General features: G+C 41.2%; 2 protein-coding genes across 4 annotated transcripts; both read right to left on the bottom strand.

The window, feature by feature from the left end:
* Positions 1-3,697: 3,697 nt before the first annotated feature.
* ctsl.1 (cathepsin L.1) lies at positions 3,698-6,333 on the bottom strand. The gene is made up of 9 exons (XM_029493108.1): positions 6,315-6,333; positions 5,900-6,004; positions 5,637-5,779; positions 5,311-5,508; positions 5,018-5,209; positions 4,561-4,726; positions 4,344-4,449; positions 3,956-4,059; positions 3,698-3,878 (listed from the first exon to the last, which is right to left on the bottom strand). Exons 2-8 carry the CDS (start codon positions 5,997-5,999, stop codon positions 3,960-3,962), a joined length of 1,005 nt encoding a protein of 334 aa, XP_029348968.1. The 5' UTR covers positions 6,000-6,004; positions 6,315-6,333; the 3' UTR covers positions 3,698-3,878; positions 3,956-3,959.
* A 3,754-nt stretch (positions 6,334-10,087) lies between these two features.
* Positions 10,088-14,743, bottom strand: vgll2b (vestigial-like family member 2b). 3 transcript variants are annotated; one of them, XM_029494180.1, is made up of 4 exons: positions 14,468-14,743; positions 13,681-14,026; positions 11,544-11,990; positions 10,088-11,125 (listed from the first exon to the last, which is right to left on the bottom strand). In XM_029494180.1, exons 1-4 carry the CDS (start codon positions 14,552-14,554, stop codon positions 11,082-11,084), a joined length of 924 nt encoding a protein of 307 aa, XP_029350040.1. In that variant the 5' UTR covers positions 14,555-14,743; the 3' UTR covers positions 10,088-11,081. The 3 variants fall into 3 exon arrangements, with proteins under 3 accessions (XP_029350040.1, XP_029350041.1, XP_029350042.1); XM_029494181.1 differs by having other exon boundaries at positions 14,508-14,743; XM_029494182.1 differs by having other exon boundaries at positions 14,595-14,743.
* Positions 14,744-20,065: the final 5,322 nt, after the last annotated feature.

Here is a 20,065-nt window from a genome sequence, read left to right as displayed (position 1 = left end):
TAGCTTTGTTTGTTACAGCAACACCTCCCAGTGTTTTCACTTGTCCCTCTCTGCAGGAAGTGAATTGGACGATCTATTCTGTGCTGTGGTTATGCTGTGAATCAAAAAAGCCAAATTAAATTGGCTAATTGGTTTCCTTGGGAAGGGCAAAACAGATTTAAATTGATTACCGGTAATGGCCTTTTGTGGAACCACATTGGTTTGTACTGTTTGAGGAGGATTTAGCAAAACCAATTAATTTGCCTCACCTCCATTGCACCCACCTTCTGTCTCCCTTTGTTTCTGTCTTGGAGCTTTTTTTATCACTTTTTTTTTTTTTTTTTTTTACTTTCTGAAGACCTCCATCATGCTCTTGAAAATAAAAAGGGTAATGATTTAAGCCTCAGTGGATAACAATCATTCAGAACTAATTGGCTCAGCACTGTCACACCGTGTTCCTGATAAAAATGTGGTCATTCCTGTTTGCATCCACACAGCAGCTCTGTCAACTGCTGCTGCTGCTGCTGCTGCCAAGGGCGGAAAAAAGTGAGATGTCAAGGTCACATTTTGTCACACAAGTTGATTAAATCCTTAATATCCACCCACCCCCGGCTTAGTGTTTCTCCACCTCCCATCAAATATTATCACAACCAGACCTAATGTGACATTTAGAATGGGCAAATTACAAGCTCTTAATGTGATTTCATTAATTACATTGGGGATAACTATTGTGTATGATTAAAACAGATGCCATCCACCTCATGGGGCAAAGAGAACAATTATTTTTCACCAATGACTTTTATTAACGAAGCCAAAGTTGTGTTTTTTTTTTTTCCAGCACATTATAAAATGGTTAAAGCCAGATCATGGATGCAGCATCATCTGTTACCGTGTGCTGCGACTAAATTAGATTGGTCCATTGTGTTGAACTTTTTTGCCTCCTCCCTGCGTGGAGTAAAAGGCAGTGCAGCTGAATAGCCCATAACAAATGAACAGAGTCATTTTTAGCATTGTAAATGTATTTGTAGCAGATGTCATGGAGTACAGATGAGTGAAGCAACCTTCCTTTCGTCTCAAGGTTCAATAGAGATGTAAGAGTAATGACTTAAATACTGCTGTTTAGCTGGATTACACGCAAAAACCCTTAAGCATTACAAATTACAGTTGAAAGAGGGCTGGATTCCATTATGGGATTACTTTACACACATTTGGTGTGGGTATTGCAAATCAGTATTAACCACAGTTGATACATTTTGCTCTGGAAACAATACAGGCTCCTCAAAAAGAGTTACGAAAATATTATACACCTAAACAGGTATACTGTACCTGGAGAGTGTGAGTTAAGGGCAGCACAGTGGAGAAAAACAAAAGCAGTTGAGCTTAGGTGTCAGAGAAACAATACAAAAGCATTTTTCACAAAATACACGTCAGTGCTACGAAGGGAGACAATGATGCAGATTTAAAAGGTGTATTTTTATTTTTATTTTCAATTGTCTTAAAAGAAAAAGCGAGAAATGCCAAATCAAGACTCTAAACTAAAGTGGAGGTCAACAAACCAGAACTGACTGCAAAATGCAGCAAACTGGGCTGCAACATAACTAAACTGACCTTGAAGACACAAAAAGGGTGAACGAAACACATTAACTAAAATAAATACAAACTGGAGAAAAGTGATAGAAAAGGTCAAATTAAAGGGAAATGAAAAGGATGTGACTGTCGTTGGAGGCCTCTTAACACAACACAGTTTCATTAAGTGCGCATTTTGTGCTCTGGTCATTGCTAGTCACTTCTGACACTCTAGCATCATAATTTCTGCATTGTCATAAATAACGTTTACATAGAACTGGGCCAGATCATGTGTCAGGATGGATGGGATGAGAGGATGGTTTTGAAAACAAAAGACAACAGTAACTATTTTTATTTTATTTTATTTTTTTACACATCAGACCAGAGTTTCAACCACAAATTTAAGATGCTTTCCAGCTCTGTCATACATTCATGTTTTCCATTAGTTTGTGTCTACATGTGGAGAATGAGACAAAGATAACCTTTTACAAACCACAGAATGCTAATGAAAGTAAAACTGTATTTTACCAAAAGGATTCCTCTACATCTTGCGCTTCCTGTAAGAGCTCATTTTAGGGTAACTTTTGTTTGTTTTCAAGTGTCATCATGGGCATTGCATCAAGTTAATCCTAATTACAAATTTAATTAAAGTTGAAAAGAAACAAAACAAACAGTTTTCATGATTATATAATTCAAACACGGTAGGCATAAAAAGCCTCAGCTATACATAGAAAACTCTATAACTGTATATAAATACTGTAAATATAAACAGGTCTCATTCTATTTTTTATTGGACATGAACTTGAAGAAATGAAACTTCATTTTTGGTGAACAAAGGTAGACTCACATTTTTTTGGCCCCACTGTGAAAAGAGTCGTTTTGATTGTTCTAGAGGATCATTTTTAAGTTCTCACCTTGGTCTCCAAAGCAGCACAGCAAGTCTTTTTAAAATGCACAATACTAGATTACAATGTAATCCTCAAACCACATGGTACAGAAAAACAACAGACCAGTTATTAATATAACAATAGAAGCTTTCAACTTGAAACTTGAAAAATGGAATTTCCCGAGACTCATGTAGACTGCCATTACACCAGAAATGCTGTTATGAATGAGAAAAGCAGAGGCAGTCAGCAGGTTGTTTGCACATTACATGTTCTCTGACAGTTTTAGATGATCAAATGAAATCAATCAAATAAACTATATTGTCCCCTGAGGAAAATTAAGCACCACAACAGGTGCATACAATTCACACATTCACACAGTTCCACGTGCACGATAGGGGAGTGACAATCATTAACCATAATAATAAAAAGTTAAAAGAAATAAATAAAATAGGATAAAACAACGTGTCTACACGGTTGTCCCAGCAGCAGATGGTAGAGAACTGCACAGTCCCACAAGACAGACAAGCATTCAAGAACATGTTGTAAACGTATCTAACCAGCCTCATACAAATACTATAAGATAACACCTCTGACTCATACAAATAGATAAGAACCGCTCAGGTCAGATTAAAAGCAGAAAAGATTATCTATGTGATGGTGAGTAAACAAACTGATTTGTTTTCTCTCTCTCTCAGTGCCAGGAGCCTGGCTTTGTGATGACATCAACGGCTGCTGGCCCGACCCTGGGAATCGAACCCGGAGCCTGTGATACGCGAAGTGGCCGACTTGGAGTCAGCGACTCTTGGTCAGTTCGGTTTGGCTTTGTTCCTACAAGGGCCATTATACACTCTCACTCATGCTCATGCTCTCACTCAGACTGTGGACATCACCGTCATCACTGAGCCACCTGGATTCAATACCTCAGCAAAGAAAAAGGTAAAGCCCCCCCACACAGGGACATTTCTGATGGATAACACAGAGGATTGAAAACTCAGAAGCACTGGAATAATCTGTGTGGCGACAAAAGACTGCTTTTCAAAAAATCTTGGCAAACTCTTTATAGGTAATAGTGGCAAATGTATTACTCTGAACTCAGTGATGAGACCTCTGTGTCACCTCTGTCAAAAAGCAGTGCTATGTATGAGCCATAGAATATCAGCGCAGCCACAGTAATATAGAAGTGAGCAATTAAAACAGCAACAATTTCAAAAACAGATGAATGTTTGTTTTTTTTTTATTATTATTTCAAGGTGAAACAATAGATTTTTTTTTTTACATTTATTTACAATCTTCATAAAAAATTATTGTATGAAAGTGCACTAGTGGATCAGATGATCACTTCCACATAACAACATTCCAGCATTTTTCTTCAAGTACTCCATTTCTAAATTAAATTCAAGTGAATTATGAGTCACTGGTCTTTCCTCAGTGTGAAGAGCCCTTGACCTGGAAGTAAAAAGAACAACAACTAGTTAATGGACAGTAAATAGACAAACACATACGCTCTAGGAGTTTACTCTCACCTGCTCACACAAGAGGGTAGCTGGCTGCTGTGGCAATACCGCACTGGTTGTGTTTGTTCCTGGTCATCAGGATGTATCCTTTATCTCCCCACTCTAGACCCCAGCTAAAGAAACAAATATATTACCAACTATATTCCGCTGCTGCTATTAAACAAAGCTCCCCTCTCCACAGAAGCTTTGGCACCATTTCTATAAAAATATATTTTCTGTATTTTAACAGAAGCGATGTAAGCTAATAAAGACATGAAATTTAAGGAGATGACATCCTGGCTGTGTTTAAGTTATTTTTGGCTGCTATAAATGAGAGGCCTTATCATAGCGCACTGTCTCTCCTCACTTACTGACTGATGACAGGATGGATTTTTTTTTTACTGATTTAGCTATTTACCTGTTCTTGACCAGCCAGTAGTCATGGTTATTCTTGTTTCCATATCCTACAGCCAGCACACCGTGGTCCAATTCTGTGCTGCTGCAGTTTGGCTCATCGTACACTCCTGCAAACAAACACATGCACAGATGACACAGACGCATGGATAAATTTAGTTTTTGTTTTTCTAACTTCTTTTCAAGATGACAGAAACAGCGCAGTGTGTGAGGCTGTTTACCTGAGGAATAGAGCTGGAAAGAAATTTGAGAAGCATCAATGGCTACAGACACAGGTCCGATGGTGGCCACAGCCTCCTTCAGGGCATCTTCATCACCTGATTTTACATCAACATATCCTGTGCATTGGGCACCGATAGTAGCAGGATTGTAACGGCACTGTCCATCCTAATTCAAAAGAATATATTCAGTGTTATATTACTATGCTGACACGTCACAAAAGTAAATAAGTAAATCAGAATGTGGGCTATATTTTCGAAAAGATTTAACTTGCATGTGTATTGAAGGAAAATGGCAGCATTTAGTTGTAGGATAAAAATGTGTCCACAAGATGGCAGTATTTACACACCGCACTTTCCCTGCTCCAACTTTTTAGCATTAAATAACAAATAAGGAGCCACATTTAAAGAGTATGGCTTTCTAGCAGTCAGATTTTCATGTAATTTTTTTTCTGTTTACCTCAGCCTCATAAGGGTAGGACTCCTCTGTATCAATGCCTCCATTGGCTTGGATGTACTTGAAGGCATTGTCCATCAAGCCTCCCCCACAGCCCATGTTACCATAATCACCAGAACAGTCAACCAGCTGCTGCTCACTCAGGGACACCAGCTTTCCTGTCTTCCTGAAGTTTTGACCCTCCAGTGAGCCAGTCTGGACGAGAGGTAAGTGATTTATTTATTTATTTTTTTTTACAACGCATCAGAAAATGTGTTTAGTTACCAACATTAAAGAAGAGGTCAGGTTTTACATACTGTACTGAAGGCCCAGCAGGAACCGCACTCCTTCTGATCCTTGACACCAGTGACAAAGCCCTTGTCCCTCCAGTCAATGGTGTTTGGCAGTTCAGAGCCTTCAGGCAGCCGCAGGAAGGCAGAGCCCTTGTGAGGCAGAGATGTGTTGAAGGCACCCAGGCAGCCTTGAGAGATCAAGCGTTTATACTCCTCGTTTTCCTAGTGAGGACAGTCAAAATTCAGCATGTCATTTAAGTGTGGCACAAACTCAAACTGACATTAACCAAATATCATGGCATTCAATCCATATTTTCAGCAAGTGGTGAAACTTCAAAACAAAATGATACCAGGTCAGCAAAATACGTCATGCCAAGACGGTAGGACTTGATGTCCTGATCTGCCATGATATTGTGCACAAGAACTAATCTGCGGTTGCTGAGCCAGATATCCTTGCGATGGGCCTCTTCTGATGGAGAGTGGTAGGATTTTCCTGTCAATCAGAGAAGGAGGTCATCAAGAGAACTGACAATATTGACAATATTGTACAATATAAAGATAAGAAAATGCCACAATAAAGAAAAGAGTCAGATCAGAATGTCTATTGGCTCACCAAACTTGAGTTTCCAGGCGTGGAACTCCAGATCTTCCAGGGAGATACTGGCACAATTGGCCACAGCCAGAAAAGCAGCAACAACCAACAGCAGCTTCATCCTTACTGACACACAAACAGAAAAAGCAAAGAGATCCCTTGTGAGTTGCAGGAAACCATACAGGTTGTGATGATTCACTTTCATTTCATCTTTGTTTCCATAACGTTTGCTGTCCTGACGTTACTTGTGACATGCAAACTACAGCAGCATCAGCTTCGTTTCCATGGTTCTTTGAATCTCTGCTTCATCCTTCCCTGCAAATCTTTCTCCCCTTTTCTTCTTTTCATAAGTACACCTGCGCAAGTGGAAGTGTGTGCACTCTGTTTTTTTTTGTGTGGGTATGTGCATCTATCCGTGCTGCGGCTGCTCACCTACCTCTATGTTGACGTGTGAAGTCTGAGGTACAGGACAACTACCTGTCGGTGAAGTAGGGCTGTGTCAGAGAGCCATTCTTATACAGCCTTCTGCAGTTACAACCAGCTGTATGTCCAGTCAGGTGGTTGTCAGCAGCTCATAAAGCCACAAAGAAAGAGTATGACAGTCAATCATTGCAATAGGAATTGGTTTATACATTATGAGAAGATCTCATGATGCCATTTTTTCGGGAAACATGTTTCCAGTCTCAGTAAAAAAAAAAAAAAGGGAACCTTTGAATCATTAACTGTCCGTAATTTCTTTCAGGTTATGACCAGTTACTCAGCAGTTTGTTGCTGTGACAGTCACAGCACAGAGAAAAGCACACATCATGACTTTTTGTTAGCAAGATTCCTTCATGTGAAAAACCCCTGTTGGGATTTTGTGTTCCTTCCAGTGTGATTCCTGTCACACAGTGATGGTAATTACAACAACAAGCATGAACTAGTTTGTGCTTTCGCCAACACTATTTAAAATGTGGCACAGTGGAAAATATGTAAGAAGAGTTTTTGAGAAATATCAGTGGCACTCTTGTTAACACCCACTCATTGAACGTTTAAGTGACTCACCTGAAAGATCAAGTCTCATTTCAAACTTTCCGCGATGGAGTGAAACAATATTCCCCTCTATTGTGTTGATGTTTGACAAATGTTTTCTTCAATCCTAAAGATATATGCAGAAGAGTATTTTAGATGATGGAGCAAAGAGGAAAGTGAGTTATTATTACTGCAACCATGTTGTCATTTCTGATAAATCAAATCTTTCCCCACATTTCATATAATTTCTTTCATGATTCATGACTATCACTACTGCCACTTGAGACTTCCTTTTGGTTTCTGTGCACACTTCCTGTTTCCAACTTGCCTGTAAAAGTTTGATCTGTTCTGCAAATGTAACCTGTCCATGATTGCAAGGCGAATGTTATTTAACAAGTGAGAGAAGTGACAATGAACTACAAAAGCAAAACCCGATCTCATTCATTTCATTCATAGATGAGTGAAAAATTTACGAAGGTTTCTATTTAGTTTCAAAAATAGTTTAATTAGTTTCACATTATAAAAATCATCATTCAAGCTCTTTTTTACAAAAGCAATGTGTAAGCACAATATTTCACAAATTCTTCTGATGTGATTCACAACATTTATGCCGTAACTGCTGCCTGAGTGTCTGTCCCACATTTTCGCCAGCCTGTTTGATAGTCACAAGGCTTTAGTTTCATGATACAACTTCAGATCATAAAGACAGTGGGCTGTGTGTAAAATCTGAGTGCTAAGGCAAAGGTTTGTGGATGTTGACTCCTTTCTAGGTCGTCACATGTATGTCCCTGTTTGTCTCCTGTACTTATACAGTTGGTCATCTGTACATATATATTCAGGTTCCTCTCCATTAGAAAAGTGTCAATAGTTCGCTTGATGTTGAAAGTAATAGAAAGAGAACTGAGAAGTTGACAAGTGACGAACAAAGTACGGTCATTCTTTAAGCAGAAATAGAAGATATTTATCTAAAACAAGAAAAAGCTTTGCACTCAAAATCATTCCAAGAATCAGAAATAAAAAAACATTACATATGAAATTGTTAATACTGAGATAGATGTGGTGTATGTGGGATTTTACTGTTGCTAGACAAGTGGAGTCATTTTATTTACATCATACACAGACATTAGTTCCAAAAGAGTCAGCCCCACTTCAAAAGGTCACCACATAAATCTGCGGGGTAATGAGATGATTAACGATGAAAATGTTTCTTTGTACTCTTCCATATAAATTTGTGTCAGGTTTCATTTGCATTTCTTTGCTAATCTTTGCTCTTGTTTTATGAGAGTTTGGATTCTTCAGCCTCTTTGTGATTAATCAGTTCAACGAAGCCCCTCTTAACCATTATTACAACGTAAGATCATTTGTATGTATGCTGGTTAGCTTCTTTTAAATTCATACGGAAATAAGGCAATTCTGTCTTTGTAAGCCACATGAGCACAGTGCATTAACTCTGTAACTGAACATAGTTGTCTGAGCTGTAACTAGAATTTGTGAAGGCAGATAGTGATGGAAAAAAAAGGCCGGCATAGAGAATGACAAGGCCAGCTTATTTTCTATTCCACTTCCCCATGAAAAGTCAAGTGCAGCTTTGTGCGCACATAAACTTTGTGAGGGATCTTTTTCAATAAACCATTTACAACAACAGTCAAATGACAAGATCAAGGCATGAGTCAGTAAAATGCAACTACAATATGAAAACTTGCAGAGTTCATAGATCAAGGTTTGCATGTACTGCTGCTTGCACCAAACGGCCTTGAGAAAGAATGCGAAACAAACCACGGGAACATGTTTTTATGTCTGGAGCACAAGTGAATTTGTGTAGGTGTTGGCAAGTTATTCGATTAAGCAAAAACAAAAGAGAAGCTTGTATATTTGTGTCTTTAAATTTCCTAGTGGAAGTTAACTTACAGCTTTAGAGATGACTAATTATTTGAAAGGGTGGAAAACACAGTTATGCAATGCAGCTCCACTTGAAAACTATTAACTGTTTCTGTTTTATATGGACAGATTTTTTTGTCAGGTTGTAAAAACACAAAATATGTTTTTTAATGTCTCATAAACAGCAGTATTCCAAAAACCCCAGGAGAGGGCAGCATTTCCTTGGTTGTGTAGTGCACTTTAATTTCACAGCAAAACACACCTCCCATGAATTTAATTAGATTTCAATAAGTAAACAATCATTTGCTAGATTTGTTCAAATGCTTCATCTGCTAATCATTTCAGAAAACAGACTCACTTTTGTCACACCATTGTCCACAATTTCAACATTTGTGGAAGAGTAGGCTTTTTCCACAAAAACTGTTGCAGTTTTCTGGTTGACATGATATGAATTTCAATGTATGGTTTCTTGACAACAACCACAATATGACAATAGCTCTGGGTGCATCCTAACTATGGCGTATATATACTGAAGGGTGTAGTGTGGAAAGGAAACCCTTAGGCTCAGTGACAATACTAGTGTGAAAATGCAGTAAGATGCTTGGCATGAGAAACTGAGAGGAACGCTATCCCTGGTAAACTCTTCTAATTTCATTACTCTACATGTTTCGTCAGCTTAGAGCCAATAACATAGTTGGCTGCTCCCTAGTGGGGGGTCACACATAACAGCCATTGAATTGTAACAGTGGCCCAGACTTGCATACCTTAGCACATAATCTGATTATCAGATCAATAACGCAACAACATTTGGTGCATAGCTTGGATGGCTCGCTTCTCCTTCTCTGATTACACATTGCTGGCATTCACCACTCGTTCCCACTTTATAGGTGACAAGGTGTGAATGCAAGCAGGAATTCAAATGGAAAGCATTTTAAATAAGAGCAGTCACACAGCATATTCTGGATCGCACCTGGCTGTGCTACTGTGTCTTAATTCACATAGCTGCTAAAATATCAGCACACCTTTTGTATCAGTGTGTAAAATCAGAAACTGATCTATCAGGCATGCCCTATTAGGCCCAGGTCTTAATGTTAATGTCAGTATTTATCCCCTCTCTGTCCGGCTATGCCTTCAGTGTTCTTTATATTAGCAGTAGCTCAGGTTCCATTACTCATAATGCCACGGGGAGGTAAACATTTAGGAGATGTGACAATGTATCATAAAAATATTTATTGACATCACAATCTTCACAGACACAAAAATGAAAAATTACACACACAAAAAAAAAAAACCATCCCCAAAATATTTAGAAATTCCACATTCAAAACATCTAAGAATGGCAGAGAAATGAAGTAAAATGGAACAACATCATCAAATTGAATGAGCACAATCTGTGAGTCTGTTCAGTGCAAACAACTTCTCGTTTAACTGAACCAATTTATGATATGTTTTTGAGAAATGAGCTTTATTCTCTGCAAAAGATTCTTTCACAGATGGATGAGAAACTCCATCAGCAACATGTGGCGTGGTCATCTCCACCACCTCTGTCTTTATAAAACGCAAACTGAACCACAATAATATCAGAACACTGGCCTAATCAAACATTTTAGAAATGCACATAAACACCAATAAATAGAAACACTTCGTTTAAGAGAGCAAAATGATACAATAACAACCCAAAAAGGCATTGTGATGACAGTTACAAAGTATACACTGCCGTAAATGCTGCTCTTGTTTATCATTGTATGTTGCATTTGTGAAATGCAGATTAGTGGATGATGACAACCACTGTACTAACAAAGACCATGAGACAGAGATAACCAGGGACTTTGGAGGGAAATCTCTGCTTTCTGCCATTTATCCCTTTGTCCCTCCATTTATCCCTCTTTCCTCTCTGTCCTCTGCAAAAGTCTGCTGTGAGCCTGTCTGTCTCAGTCCAAACAGGTCACACTGTGGCTCACACCTTGCCAAGGTCTCTGCAGCAGCAAAAGAGGGAATGGAGGGGAGATGTGAAAGAGAGAATAACAGCATTGATCATGAGCGGTGACACTCGCTCTGTCTTGCTCCCTCTTTCTCTCTCTCCCTCTCTGTGCTTTATCTCCATGGTGCACACATGCCGACCTGGAGCAAGACTGTATACTGGCAGGAGAGGCCAGGAGCAGAGAGAAGGGGGTGGATAGAGTGTGTGTGTGTGTGTGTGTGTGTTGGGTAGGGGTTGGGGGGTGGGATAAAGCGACATGCTGCTTCAATAACAGAGCAGGTCCAGGGACTAATTGGATCTGGTAATGGCTGGTCAATGTGACTGAAGGGCTCATTAGAACCAGTACAGCTCTTTGCCTTTCTTGTGCTGCTGGATCCCTGGAAAAAAAGGACAAAGAAACAATAAGGAGGACTGAGGTGAACAACAGAACACAGGTTGTCATGGAGCCTACTTTCGCCAAACATCCTGTTTAAGAGTGTCTGTGTGTGAAAGGTTGTTTAAGTTATGTTAGCTTCTATATCTAATTAATTCATTTTAATACTCACAATTCAGATTGCCACAGTTAGTTAAGACAAAAAGCTTAATCCATGAACTGCAGGATTTCAAGCCTGCTCGTTACATTCAACAAGTACAGTGTATGAAAAAAAAAAAAATTGTGCTTTCGTAGCCATAAATAATGACATTTGCATTTGTCTTTGCATTTTCTGATTTGATTACACAATGCTTAAAGTATTTTTTGAGTACTTGTACCACGGAGACAATATTTGAAAAAGCTTGCAGTGGTTTAGTTTGTACCTGCATCCATGTTGAGTGCCAGTGTCTGGCTCACGTCTCCTGGAGGAAGCAGGCTGGGCCAGGAGGCAGTGGGTTCCAGCTTGCTCACTTCATAGTGGCTTGGCAATGCAGGGAGATGAGGTGGTCTGACTGTGGGCATCAGCAGGGGTCCATAGTGAGGCTCCAAAGCTGACGGTGAATACAGTTCGTGTAGAGGCCTAGGGGGTCCGTAGGCCTGGGCCTGGGGGTAACCCCAGCTCTCCGGAGGGTGAGCATGGGAGTGAGGATGAGCGTGTGGATGAGGATGAGCGTGTGGATGAGGCAGGCCTGGGTGTAGCCCCGATGCATATGGGTCCATGGAATAGGAAGGAGCTCCTGTCTCACAGTGGGAGCGTGTTTGAGGCGAGGAGTAGTTACTGTCCCAGAAGGATGGGGGGAAACTCCGCCGGCTGCTGGGTGATGGGCTTTCTAATAGGGACAGGAGGGTAAGCAATCAATTTTAGGTTAAGTCATGAACTGTTGCACAACTGTGGAGTGAATCATTTGATTTATATAGACAAAGTGAAAGGCTGGAGCCCTGCAAGACATGCAACCTGTGCTAAAATGTAGATGTCACTCACATGACTGCTACACCCTCTGGTCCAGATATCTTCCCCATTGGGTCATGCTGTCACACAGCCCCAGCCCCAACAAGACACAGAAATAAACACAACAACGTTCTAGCAGCGGGAGAGGGAGTGTGACCGACAGAAAGGTAGAAAGAGGCGTCCCCATATACCTAGAATTCTATATAAGGTAGACGCTCTGACCTGGACACAATCCAAGGCTCACAGAGACTTAAATCACTTACTGTGATGACATCTCTCACTCACATGTCAGCCCAGTACTGCTGAAAGTCTCACAACATTGTCATGCACACACACTGAGACATACAACTCTGGTCGTATGATGGCCTCGTTCCCTCTCTTCTGTCTCCTGCACCCCCACCTGTTGTTTTCACTGCCCCCTCCCCCTTCCTCGCCCTTGACAGAATGTCAGGGAGCTATTATATGATTTTGGAAGCATACTTTTATATTTAGCTATTCCTCTGAAAAGAGACACCATGCGACACCCTCAGAGCTAGTGTTTCCCCATACCCCTATCACACAGACTGCAGCATATATAAATCTGACCAACAGGCAGGCAACTGACTGAGCAACCATTGTGGGGCAAGCGCGAGTGTCAGAATGGCAGCCGCAGAGACGTTTGAAGGGGATACGCCGGCAAGGCTGTGCGATTACGACCATGTATAAACATAGCATCTGTTGTGAGGCAGAAAGTGCGTGTTAGTGCTGAAATGAAGACGTCTGACTGAACTAGGAGAGACACTAACAGCGACAGCTCAGACAGCGAGAGAGCAGAAGTTGTAGGCCCTACATGGATATCCAAAGGACATCCACAGGCTGCTGGTAGAAGGGAACTTCTGAGTATTTGCACATGACCAGATTTTTTATTTGGATTTTGTTGCAATGAAAATGAGCATTAGAAGAGAACTAAGGAGCTATTCAAGTTTTGCCTTTGCCTTTTGATTGCCTGTAGCTCCTGACCTTCATGATCTCTGACCCCTTTGGCCTGACCTTTCCAGGGACAACAGCTACAACAAGCAGACCTTCTGTCATGTGACCTGATCACATCACCTGTCTGACACTCTGCTGTGCTCTGCAGAAGTGTCAGCTCATCCCATGTGGTCTCAAACGCAAGCGCAAGATGCCACAGAGACAACTGGGGTGTCTTCCCATAAATAAGTTGCAGTTGAAACTGCAGTGATGTAAAGGAGGAGAAAACCAATTTCAACTCAATTTCCTTAACCTTTTCAGTCTCTGGGACTAGATTTGATGTAAACATTGAAGTAAATAAACTTGACTGGCATCAGTAATTAGTTCAAATTCATAATTCAGATGCAAAATATAAAAACAGTTGTGCAACATTGATCAAACAATATTTTTCACATTTGTTTATCATTACATCATTCCACAGAGTGTAGCTCAGCCAGCCCTGTTGTTAAATGGACACTGCGTTGTCTTGAAATTATGGGCATAAACAGCTTTCAATGTGCAGAATCACCTTGGCTGAATCACTCACACATGGACAGGCTTTACTAATGGATAGAGTTGGATACCTGTGCCCTGCTGGTCGGGTGGCCTCCGTTTGCCCTCTCCATCCATGTAGGAGCTGAGGGCCCGGGAGAAGTGTTCATCCACCACACTGCTGATGTCTCCCTGGTAGTAGGTGAAGAGGACACAGCGAGATGTCAGGTATTCTGCCTCAGGGGCCTCCTGCTTGTCCTTGGGGCCCTCTTCTGGCCTCGAAGCTGCCGTAGTGTAGGAGGAAGATGAGGAGCTAGATGAAGATGAGGAGGCAGTTGATCCTCCATTGCCTGGGGCCCCAGACATCCCCTCGGGACCCCTGGGAGTGTCCATAAAATCTCGGCAGTGAGGTGAAGTGCTGCTCAGACCTATAGGAGTCTGTCATGGGTTTTGTGGGGGGGGGGGGGCAGGAGGAGAGAAGAGCAGGGAGAGGGTTAGGACAGGTGCTGCAGAGGACACTTCTGGGGCTGTCTGCGAGACGTTCTGACATAATGTTTTTCTTTGTATGCGGCATCACTGGCATGTGCGCGTGTGCGTGTGCGTGCGTGCGTGCGCCTGCGCCTCCATGCGTTAAGATGGGAGTTTTGAACTACTTTTGTGTTCAGAAAGCCACTCAAACAGCATCACTGCATCTAAACACATCGGTAAATTATCAACGAATATAGTCGCTGCTGGCATTGAAACAGCTTTCGCAGCCGGTTCTTCGGCTTTTACGCATAAACTACGCATAGCAGTTGCACCCCCTCAGCCCCCAGCGACTCCCATCTCCCACAACGGACGTAAGAAGGGTTTATCATCTCCATATTAAACACTTCCTACCTGTAAGCTACTGATAAAAGCAGGAGCAGTCGGTGCGTACGGTGCGTAATGTCCATAGGCTGGGTACATAACATCCAAACAGCTCATGGTAAATGAGCGGCGTCTTCACTGTTCTGTGGAAACCGACCTTGCTGAGGGAGAAAGCGGCAACATTCCGTTTCTTCGTCTTTGTTTTTTTTCCCCTCGTGATGATCGATTAGTGTGAAGAAGGCCGTGCCAGACTCGACATAGTCACCACCTGAAAGAGCGCACCTCTTCGCTCCGTGTGTGCGCCACAGCGACTGCGGGAGCGAAATGTGTTGAGGTTTATGGAGCAAGCTTAAGGGTGCCCCGTCCTGTACATCTCTGTGTCAACCCCTCCCACCATTACCAGCTGCCCCCCCACCCACCCCCATTCACCATCACCACCACCACCACCACCACCACCATCAGTCCTCTACCACACAACACCACAAGAGTTACATTTTGAGATTAACTACGGATTACGCACAAGATAACTGATGATTTTCAAATACTTGTGTATATGACAAAAGTAGCTTTAAGTGTAGACCATGTCAGCTTCAGGGACTGCCACCATTTCATTCAAATATTAAACAGGCAAGTGTGTTCTATTAAAACTGGGGACAACCTGGGACTAATTTGGGTTAAATAAATAAATAAGTACATAAATAAACAAGGGCTCTTGCACAAATAGCTCTGAATGAAGTCATTAAGTTGTATAACTGTCCACACGACAATGACACATGTCATACGATGCCTTTTTATTTCTTTCCATGTCCTGTGGATACTTAAAAACTTTGAGCTCAGCCCAAGCTGAAAGAGTAGCCACAGTCTTAAAACAGCCATTGGTTGCCAAGCAAACCTTCAAGTCATCTGAAGTATTTAGTGTGTTCCCATAATGACACATAGGTGTCAACTATAGGTTGCATACACCGGTCATGCCAACATAGAGGAGAAAGGGACTCCGCACAAATCTATGACAAATTATCACCTATCAGCAGAGCTAAAATATTTTCACACACACACACAAACATACCCAATGATAACATCCAACAGCAGAAGAGCACACAATTTATTGTGCATCCATGTACGAAAACACACTAAAAAACATTCTCAAAGCACTGAAAACAAGCCACAGTCACCATAAAATGCAGTCTGCTTCTCCTCTTTTAAGGATTTGCAGGTGCCTGGTGTTTGGGCATGCCAGTCTTTTTGACAGGCACTTCAGAATGCCTGGGAGAAAAGTGTGGAAAATTTGCAGAATTCCATGGACTAGTGTCAGATGAGGTGGAATGTCTCTGATGTATGCTAGTTGACAAGCTCTTCAGGAAGTTACATCGTCTCTGTGCTGCGTTCTCTAGATGGAGAACATGACCAGCCAACGTCTCACTATGCATACATGACACATTGTATGAATAACTAGTGTCATGTTATTGGCACACTAATGAATTGAACACACTCTTAAAGGAGTGAATAAAACCGTCATACACCACGTTTATCTTCTTTGGTCTCATATCACTGATATCATACATATCATTACATTGCAATGTAAACCTGTGTTTTGTACGAAATTATATATCAAAACAGGATCACATCAAGAATGTGAGTTTGTGATATTGTGAATATTTTTTGAAATTTGTAAATTTGTAACTTTGAAACTACATCACAAACAAATCTGTCTTAATATCAGTAAGGCACTAATGCCGCTGCACTTTACTGCCACCTCCTCATTTAGTGCAATACGGACTGCTCCAGCCACATACATGCATGGTATTGGAGGATAGCACAGGAGACAGGGTGAAAGAGAGTGATGCAATTCTGGAAAGCTCACTGTTACACCAGCGTGATCAACAGCTGCAGCTGACGGAAGGGTAGAGAGGCCACTATTAGTATTAATGGCCATGACTAAATTCTCTCCCTCTCTCCCTCCCACTTGTCTTCCCTAGTGATACACACACCTTTTCTCAATTTAATCGCCCTGTGTTTCCTTCAACAGCCAACTCCTATTGTCATTTGCATGTGTGTGTAGAAGTACGTGTGTGCACACATAACATGCTACAACACTTGTCATTAAGTGACCAAACTAGGTGGAGGGCAGAGAGGCAACCAGCTTGCAGAAATATGTCAGTGATCCCAAAGTCAAAAACACAGCCAGTTGTTGGATTTGTGGTTGTCAGTGATACTGAAATGTGCAAGATAAAAATCTCTGCATGTAAAGAACAGTATGTGCAGAAGTATATTGTTGCTCTTGTGTATGTGTTAGTGTGCAAATGTAGGTATCTGTGAGATTACATTGACGTGTATACGCTGAAAATAAACACAGATTACATCACTCCCTGTGACCTATCAGCACATCGAGGCCCTGCCCCTTTTTAAAAGAGGACTGACCGGGTAAAGTCCCTCATTGGCTGACATGTTGCAGGGCCAGTTGAGGTAGTAATGGGAACCTAGTTTTATTTAGACCACTATTCACATTGCAACACCACCATTAAAAGTTTATACTCTATGATCGGAATACCTGACTATGTTAAAGAAATTACTGCACACATATATATTTATCAATCCATTCGGTGATCATTACAAAAGACTTCAGCATATTGTTTGCAGTCAAAGAATCTAATAAACGCAAATCAAAGCAGTCTAATCACTTACGGTGGTGCTCTGTAAAGTGAGATATGAACCTGAAACCATATAGGCAACCTCCTGAAACAACAAGGCTTTTATTAAGGTCTCAGTCTGGTTTGGTCCCATGGGGGCTGGACCTCAGAATTCCACTGTTGTTTATATGCATGTGTGTGTGAGAGAGAGAGTGCGTATGTGTGTGTGAGAGAGCATGCATATGTGCAAGACAGAGATGTACAGCTGCCCCATTGTCCAGTTCCACACAAACTCATCTCAGCTGTTCAAAATCATCAAGTGTCTTTGGAAACAGACACACACACGCTTGCACACAGAGAGGGCCACATATGGATAGGTCTAGCTCATTCATCTTTCTACACAAATGTTGGTGATAAATCCTCTGTGATAGAATGTGCAACTGTGCAGCTATTTTCTTCCTAAAACAACTCCCTTATTGTCCACACAGACCACCAGGACCCTCAGAATCTACAGATGCAAGTTGAAAAGTCAGTTAAAAATAAAGACTTCATACACACAGTTTATTCATTAGAAACCTTTCTTTTGCACTTTATGATTGCCAACAATTTTCCTCAATATTTCTAATCTCATTAATGTATTTTGACTATGTTACAGGAAGTCGTCAGTTATAGCTAATGCTAGAATAGTCAGAAAACCAACTTGCAGTGGCATGAAACCTTACTGAGATCACAAAAAAATTCTTTAATAGTTTTAAGATCTTTATCAGCTTTTTGCCAAAACACTGTGTGTACACTTAAGCAATAGTGAAAGTATTCTGCCACCTTAGTGTTCTTCCTGTTCTGTAGCGTTACAACCTGGAATTAAAACATTTTATTTGGATTTTATGTAATGGACTTGACAAAAGACTGTTGATGTAATATGCAAAAAAATCCGACAGAGTAAAAGTGTGTGTTCACCCCCTTTTTGCTATGAAAACTCATTGCACAGCCAATGAGTTTTCAAAGCAGCATGCAGTAGATTCAGATGTAAGAGGGGTCTCTGGTCAGATGAGGATAAAATTTCGCGGTCATCATGGGACACACTATGTGAATTGAAAATCCAACACTTCCCATCACCCTGAGAAAACGGTTCCTTCAGAATAACACAGTAGTGGCAGCATCAGGTTCTCCTTTTGCAGTAACTGGAAAACTGGTTGGGATTGGAAGGATCAATGGACAATACTGAATACAAGGCAATGCTTTGACATTTGAGACTCAGAGCAAGTTCACTGTCCAGCAGGACCAAAATGTACTGCATAAACTACACATTGCATTTTTTGCTTTTAATAAAGGGGCATCTCTTAAATTATATTCTACAATTGAACTTTCATCAAATTTTGAAAAAATATATCGAGAAAATACATTAAAATCTCCTGTGTGTCAAATTTAAACTCTGGAGGTTCGTCAGTATTTTAACAATATCAATACTATGTCCTAATTGATTGTTTTGATGTTGATTAAGTACGGTAAAACCAGTGGTTTGAATCTGCGATGCCTGCACCTCGTTGGTTATGATTCTTGTGCGGCAGGTTAAGGGGATTAAATCTGTCTGGCCATATGTGGAACAAAATCGAGCTGCTGAACCTCATTTCAAATCATAAACACAAACACAGAGAGAGCTTAGACATCGGTAAATACACTCTGTTTATTAAAGGCCAACCCTCTTAAAGGGACAGGATGTAAATTAACAGCATCTTTTGAGAGGCTGACAAGTGCTACATTCCTAACATCCTATTACCGAGCGTAGCCTGCACCACACCGCTGCTGGGTCACTTGAGTTATGCGCACACAATCACAAATTCACACACTTGTATGCTCATAACACACTGATAAGAAGCCAAAGGTACAAATACAAACACACAAAAGATGCACAGAGCAACACCTATCTGGGTATATGTGGGATTGTCACCGTCCTGCCTGGCATTCCTGTTCCAGTGTGCCAGAGGGGGCTACAGTTAGAAAGGCACTATGGGTGGCAGCAGATGGAGGGAAGGTGAAGCGGAGGGTGGACGGAGGGCAGAATTACGAATTTGGCGTGTCACATGGTCAAACAGGGAAGATTTACAACTGATCAGGTTCCACATCGGCAGCATGGTGTTGTGACTTCAGAATGCCAGGTATGGGGGTGAGATCAGACTCCGGTTTTAGGTTGTGCACCCTTTCTGGCAACTGCAGTCAGATTCACTGGCTGAAGATGACAGTGTTATTGGTGGTTGGTGTAGGGAACACGATCAGTCACTGTCTGGCTTTTTACATCTTCTCTATTGTATAGATTTACTAAACCTCCTAAAATTCAGGTGTTACAAAATGGGTGGGAATGTGAACCTGATACACGTGGAATTAAAGCTGGACGGTAAAATGCAATGTGAAATTGGTTTAACCAATAAAAGAGGACGGCAGATAGGCAAGGAGAATCATGAGCCTGTTTATATGGATTCTGTTTTATTTCTCTCATTTTATTTCCAGTCAGGAGCTATGATTTACTCACCGGTGACATCATGGAGACCACAGCTATTTTTATTGGATGGTAAATGGCCAGCTATTCTCCATGCTATGCCACCTGTCCAATCCTCACCAGTCAACAAGCCCCTGGGAAAAAAAAAAGTCAAGCACCCAAAAATGATTGAGAGTTGAAAGGCAGAATATGATCCAGGCATGTTTCACAAGTCAAATGTCTTGTCACTGCTACTGGTTTGCTTTGCTTTATTCATTACAGCCAACTGTCTGTACACGGTCGTCCTCGTGGTAGGCTACATAGACGCTTTCCATAGCTCTTTTGCCATCACTCTACAACTTTTTTTTTTTTTTTTTTTTTTTTAGTTTTGCATGTGTATTGAAAATAAAACACCTTTGTGTTGAGGAAGCCTAGCGATCTACAGAACAATCTGCTCCCTTGGCCACCTCCACTCCCCCTTGAAGGGTTTTGATGTGTGTGTGTGACTCCAAGGGTGGGGTTTTTCCT

This window comes from Echeneis naucrates, chromosome 22 (assembly GCF_900963305.1).
Source record: "Echeneis naucrates chromosome 22, fEcheNa1.1, whole genome shotgun sequence".
Lineage (NCBI taxonomy): Eukaryota > Metazoa > Chordata > Actinopteri > Carangiformes > Echeneidae > Echeneis > Echeneis naucrates.
Note: the sequence above shows the minus strand (reverse complement) of the source record. Positions and strands in the feature narration are given on the sequence as shown.